The sequence below is a fragment of the Chrysochloris asiatica genome, unplaced genomic scaffold, assembly GCF_000296735.1.
Source record: "Chrysochloris asiatica unplaced genomic scaffold, ChrAsi1.0 scaffold00156, whole genome shotgun sequence".
NCBI classification, from domain to species: Eukaryota; Metazoa; Chordata; class Mammalia; order Afrosoricida; family Chrysochloridae; genus Chrysochloris; species Chrysochloris asiatica.
In genome coordinates this window covers 7,743,667-7,750,375 of record NW_006408674.1, presented here as the reverse complement: position 1 = coordinate 7,750,375, position 6,709 = coordinate 7,743,667, and the positions used below count along the sequence as shown (strand labels likewise).

The following is a 6,709-nucleotide window of genomic DNA, read 5'->3' as shown; positions in this document are numbered from 1 at the left end:
GAGGTTGGCCCAGGATCAGACATTGTTTCGTTCTGCTGTGCATGGGGTCGCTATGAGTCGGTTCCGACTCGATGGCACCTGACAACAACAACAACATATGCATATGAAAGCTGGACAGTGAATAAGGAAGACTGTAGAAGAATTGATGCATTTGAGTCATGGTGTTGGAGGAGAATACTGAAAGTACTATGGACTGCCCAAAGAACCAACAGGTCTGTGTTGGAAGACGTGCAGCCAGAGTGCTTCCTAGAAACTAAGATGGCCAGATTACATCTCTCATACTTCAGACATGTTATCAGGAGGGACCAGTCCCTGGAGCAGGACATCATGCTTAGTACAGGGTCAGAGGAAAAGAGTAAGAACCCCAACAAGATGGATTGGCACAGTGGCACCAGCAGTGGGCTTAAGTGTAGATTGCACAGGACCTGGCAGTATTTCACTCTGTCGTGCATAGGCTCGGTACCTGCTCGATGGCACCTAACAACACTGGTTCCCGATCCTCTTGCGTAACAGCCTTGGAATTTCCCACCTCACTCTAGGAAGCCCCATGGCTCATTTCAGCTCTCTCCTCCAGGAACCTCAGATGCGGCAGATCTTTTGAAAGAAACAACTAGAAGCTCCCTGATGAGATAAATTTCCCTTTACTTAGTTCTGGCTTCAGTTTTTTGTCAGTCATTCCTGGAATCTCAAAAATGTTCTGAAAGAGCTTGATTGAGTACATAAAATCTCTTCAACCTAAGTGTTATTTGCCTCTAGAACCTCAAGGACATTCAGAAACTCTTCAAATAAAGGAACCCGGCCCACATGAGAGGTGAGGCTATGATTCCCACCACTGGGCCCTCAGTGTCTGGCACAGTGTCTGCTGGATGGATAGGAGGATGGCAGAACAATCCTGTGCCTGAGAGGTAGCTGACTCGTGTGCTCACACACCAACCGAGGCTCTTGGAAGTCTTTCCTGTGCAGCTTCAGAAAGAGAGCTCACCAGTGTTCAGAATGTGGGCCTTGGCTTGGCATGTGCTTAGTCGTCCCCATTCTGAGAACAACTCACTAACTCTTAGCAGATCTGGGTTTCATTAGCTGCTGCTGTGATTGGCTTCTCACAGCTAGCCCCATGGACTGCTGGGAGGGAAGTTCCGGTGACGGGGGCTGCTCCCAGGTGTTAGAGCCAGATACTAGAGTCGCCTAATCAGGACATTTTCTGCATTACAGACTGATGAAGAGACGCAGAAAGGCTTACCTGTGGTGATGCCGGTTTTTGACAGAAACACCTGCAGCATTCCCAAGTCCCAAATCTCTTTCATAGACTACTTCATCACAGACATGTTTGATTCTTGGGATGGTAAGCTGTCTCGTAGCATCTTTTACTTTAAAACATGATTTGTAACATGGGTCCACATACTTTCTCCTCACCCCTGACCCAAGAAATCTCACCATTGAGGTGTCTTCTCCCTGACACTAAAAAATGGAGCAGGGGGTCCCCATTCAGATAGATATTGGGATCTTTTCTGGGGTAGAATTTCTGAAACTAAAAGGGTTGGGTTATTCAGATAATAAGAATGGAAGGTTAGGATTTCCAATACAGGTTCCCAGGCTAAAGAGAGAGGGGAGGCAGAATGGGAGTCATTGTGGTTATGTGCCGTGGAGTCGGCTCCGACTCACAGTGACCCTGTACAGGATTTCCGAGGCTGTAAATCTGCACTGGAGCAGAAAGCCTCTTCTTTCTCCCATGGAACAACTGATAGTTTCAAACTGCTGACCTTGTGGTTCACAGCCTGATTTGTAACCACTATGCTACCAGAGCTCCTTGGAATGGGAGTTGTTGTTAAGTACCGTGGAGTCGGTTCCAACTCATAGTGACCCTGTACAGGGTTTCCAAGGCTTCAAATCTTTACGGGAGCAGAAAGCCTCATCTTTCCCCTGCAGAAGAGCTGGTAGTTTCGAACTGCCGACCTTGAGGTTAGCAGCCTGATTCGTAACCACTACACTACCAGAATGGGAGTAGACCCACCAATATTGAAGCGTTGGCCGGATGTTTGTACTGCGGATCTACTTTTGCCGCAGACACACCTATGAATGTGGTAGAGCATGTTGTTGAAGTTGTTAAGTGCCATCTAGTAAGGTGTGCTCACCATGGACTAGTAGGCCATTCAAGATCAAAAGGACAGCATTTACCTGGGGATGAGGTTCAGAGGGCTTGGAAAGGAAGATAGCATAGAGATAAGAACCTCAGGTAGGAAGCGGGATAATGGTTGTTCCAGGGAGGCGATTGAAATCATTGAGATGAAACAAAGTATGTGATTTGTTGGATGTAAAACTCATCATCTGCTTGTAAGCCTTCACTCAATTCACAATAAAAGTTGTTTAAAAATAAAATTAAAATACAGGTTCCCCTGTCAACTTCCCAGAAGCAAGAGTGGAGATGCTCCAAGATAGCACTAGCCTTGAAGACTTCTGGGAAGTGCTCAGAACTGCCTGTAGGTACAGAAAGACTTGACCTATTGATTCTTCCAGTGAGTCTTAGGCAGTGTATTTGAATGGTGAATAGTGTATTTGACTCTAGAATGGGTTTGGGAACCTCTGCCTTCAGGGAAGAAATGTGCTGTCACGCCATCGGAGCCCCTGAGGCTGCCTGCCCTTTGTGTATCTCCTCATTAGCCCCACAGGAGGTAGAGGGGTTTTCATGATGCCTGTTTTATAAATAATGGGGTCACCTAGCTATTAGTATGGAATCTGGATTCAAAACGTCTGGTATTAGCTCCAGAAGTTCCTGTGATGTAAATCATATGCTCGGCTGCTAACTGAAAGGTGGTTCCTCCCAGGCCCAACTCAGAAGAAAGGCCTGGACATTTACCCATGAAAAGTCAGCCAATGAAAACTCTGGGGAGGACACAGCCGGAATCACCACGAGTGGAAGTGGCCTCGGTGCTTACTGACTGGGTTTAGTGCTTGCTCCAGAACCTCCCCTCCCCAGCTTCTCCCAGGCACCCTCAGCACCAACCCTGCTAGCAGAGCGGTCTCTCGAAGGGAGGCACATCGCTCTCCTTCAGGTGGGCACCCAGAAAGAGGATTAGCAAGTGAGGAGCCCAGGACGAGGTCTGGGCTCCTGGTGTGCCCTGAGCTGTACTTTGAGGGAGGAGCTGCAGGACAGATCTGTGTCCAGAGTCAGGGACTCGGTGCCGATTCGGTCAGGAGGAATTAAGTGCACCGCTCATCTTTGTCTTGAAGAGCAGCTGGTGGATTCCAGCTGTTGACCTTGAGGTTAGCAGCCCAATCCATAATCCACTACACTTCCAGGGCACCTTTCACCACAGTTTAGCTCTCACTGTTGATTAAGCACTGGACTGCTAACCACTAAAGTTGGCAGTTCAAACCCACCGCCACTCCTCGGAACCCTATCCTGGGTGTCTCTATGAGTCAGAAGAGACTCAAGCACTTAACTCTGGAAAACAAAATGCTGGTCATAGAGGAGGTGTTGGTGTTCCTAAACTTGACACCTCAAGCAGCAGCTATTTGTCTGTCTGCTTGCCCAGATCCACATAAAAGCTAAAACGTGTTGTCAAGTTGATTCTGGCTCCTAGTGATCCCATAAGACAGTTCCCAAGGCTCTGATCTCTATGGAAGGAGACTGCCACAGCTTTGCCCCGTTGGGTGGCTGGTGAGTTTGGACCACCGACCTTTTGGGTAGCAACCTAGCACTTACTCCTCCCCGGCTCCATCAGGGTCTATAACATCCATATAGGTTGTTAGTGAGCTCTCATTAGAACACCTAAGCCTCTAGCCTGTGGCTCAGAAAGCTCACCTTCCGGTCTTTGTCTCCAGCCTTTGTGGACCTGCCGGATTTAATGCAGCACCTGGACAACAACTTCAAGTACTGGAAAGGACTGGACGAAATGAAGCTGCGCAGCCTCCGGCCCCCTCCCCAATCGCATCACACTGCCCAGCTTTGACGCTTACCTGAGGGCAGCCTGAGTAGACCAACCATCCAGGTCCGCAGGGTACGTGGGGGACACCAGTACCTTCTACAGCACCTCCCCCCCAATGCCATAGAGCAAGACTGTGTCCCTGGAGCCCAGCCCTTCTGCTGGGGCTCCCCAGAGAGTCACATGAGAAAGGCTTTGCACCAGCACTATGCTAGAACACAGGGAAAAAGGAGTGCGCTGCAGTTCCTGCCGGGGACAGAGTCTCAGACTGCAATCGGATCTTTAGCAACTTTTCTCACATCACAGAAGGTGCCCCCACTCACTTTGGAACACTACTGAAAGGGACTTTTCTTAAAATTGAGTAACAAATGGAAAAATCACAAAGAAATTACAAAGTTGATTATTCATATCAGGAATAGTTATTAAAAAGTTCTATTTATTCCACTAGACGTTCACTATTTTCTATGAATTTAAAATACTTCAAAGCCAAAGGCCAACTTCAACTGCCATGACCAAATTTACATGATTCATATTCATTAAATATGCATTACTTGATGTACAGACTTTTTTTCATAATGCAGATTAAAAATATTATAAAATGACTAATTTTTACTGCACTATAGACATATTTGTCTGCTCAACTCTTTGCTGACGGATGCTCTTTGGCTCCTGTTGGTGGGTGGGATTCTTGAGCAGAAGCAGAAAGGTTTCTGCCTTTGGCAACCTGAGCTCTAAGAACAGCACTGGACGTCTGATGAGCTTTGCAGGTGACTCCTCAATGTAAAATTAGACTCTCCTTCATTTGCAAAGAAAAGACTTCACATTTTTTTCCTAAAATTGTATAATTGAATTTCCACATGCCTGCCTTATTTTCTACAGTGTTTCTATAAAATATTCCCTATAAAAACAAAGAGCGAAGGTGAAATATTTAATGAATTGACATTTTGTAACCAACCTGTTTTTATCTGCAGTGAGAACCTTTGATAACACAGGTTGTTAAAGGTTCCATAGCTTCACATCTTGAATAAATGTAACACCATTAAAATTGATATCTGATGACATGTTGAAAGTATTTCTCATTTAATTTTAAACTTGTATTTGTCATTTTCCAGATAAAAATGAAATTAAACTATTTGTTTTTAAGAAACCATGTGTCATCTTTGTTGTTTTATAAGACTTATTAAACTATTTAGGTTACACAGGGTCAGATCAATGTGTTGGAAAATTCTCAGAACTAATTTTAATTCACCACTTTGTCGTCATTCAAAGATCTCAGGATGTCGTGGAGGCTAACACAGTGGGCAGGGGCAATCAGGGACCAGTGCCGAGTATCTGGCACCCATGTAAAGATGTCAGTGCACCCTGGAAGACAGATGGGCCAAGCCCCGCAGAGGTTTCTTTAAGAAAACAAGGGCCTCTTTCTTCTGGGAAGACATTTGCCCTAAATTGATAAATTTGGACTGAGCTAGGAAGCAAGCTTTTTTTCTCTCCCCCATGGACCAGGAAAGAAGAAGAAATGAACCACAGAAGAAACTCAACCATCAGAAGGAAAGAGACACCACTATACCAGCAATAACAACTAATGATAGAATAATCAAATTATAAAGTAAACCAAAACAGTTGTGGTTGTTTTTAACTAGGTAGATTTTCTAGACAAGCAATGTCAGCCCATCAGGGTAAATCTCCTTGTAAGACAAACTCAAAAGAAACCCACAGCACTCTTGGAAGCTCACTGGTGACCACTCTGGTCTACTTGTGAGTAGAAGTCAGGGAAAATGCAGCAATGAAGACATGAGCTGAGTTTGGCCACGTTCCATTTTCACCCACTGACCTTGAGATGCGAGAATGGGAAGGGCGGGCTGGCTGGCTGGTCTTGAAGTTTGAGGAGATGCGTGAACTCCCGAGCCTGTGGACACTGGCCTAGCCACTGGGAGCTAGAGCTGAGAGGAAAGAGACCACTTGGTCTGAAGTGGGTGGAGGCATGCAAGAACTTCCAAACTTGGAGATAGTACCCATTTGACCTAGCTTGGATGACTAGCTGACTAGAACTCAACCAGATGAAGATAAAGAAGTTTGACAGTGTGAGAAAGAGTCAGTGATGAACTGGATCTTTACTTATGGATGCAGTTGCTCAAAATTCCAACCAAAAGGGAAGGATTCCTCATATCAAGGATCAAGCTTGTCTCCTCAGTACACTGGGTTGATAGGGATGGGCAACTTGGACATTGGCTATCAAAACTGGGGGGCTGGTTTATAAAGACACAAAGTGGCTGGCTTACAAGTTTGCTTAGTTTCAGAATGAGGGGGCTATGGTAGAGTCCCCACTGAACAGTTTTCCTTTTTTCCAGATGGATCTGGTGAAAGGGGGTAGGGGATGATGGTGATAGGATTTTATGATTCAATTATAAACAATTGTTAACATGACAAATTGTGATTGTCACAACTGTAGATGTAGAAATTTAATTCAAAGGGGGAGTAGTTAATCTGTCATTTCAGGAAGAGAGGATCCCAGCACCATGAAGAAGGGAAGAGCATCAAGTGAAATCCTACCCAGAAAAGCAGCAACAGAAGGGACGGTGGCAGAGGCGATAGCTTAGAGAGTAGCTGAGGACTCGAGGCCCATGGGCTAAGAAAGGCAGTGTGTCTACAGGCAGGAGGCTGGCTTGTAAAATGTGCATTTTGAACATTCAACTGAATTTATTTTTTTGTACTATGTGTACATTAAAAAAAACAAGGAACAAAGGTAAATACTGTTAACTGAGAGGAGAGGATTGTATTTATTGCAATGA

At 45.4% G+C, this 6,709-nt stretch overlaps 1 protein-coding gene across 1 annotated transcript in view; it reads left to right on the top strand.

The window, feature by feature from the left end:
* PDE8A (phosphodiesterase 8A) overlaps positions 1-3,947 on the top strand; it is a 194,044-nt gene extending 190,097 nt beyond the window's left edge. Inside the window, exons 22-23 of the mRNA XM_006870955.1 lie at positions 1,210-1,339; positions 3,820-3,947. Coding sequence (XP_006871017.1) covers positions 1,210-1,339; positions 3,820-3,947 — 258 coding nt within the window. The remainder of the gene's footprint in view (positions 1-1,209; positions 1,340-3,819) is intronic.
* Positions 3,948-6,709: the final 2,762 nt, after the last annotated feature.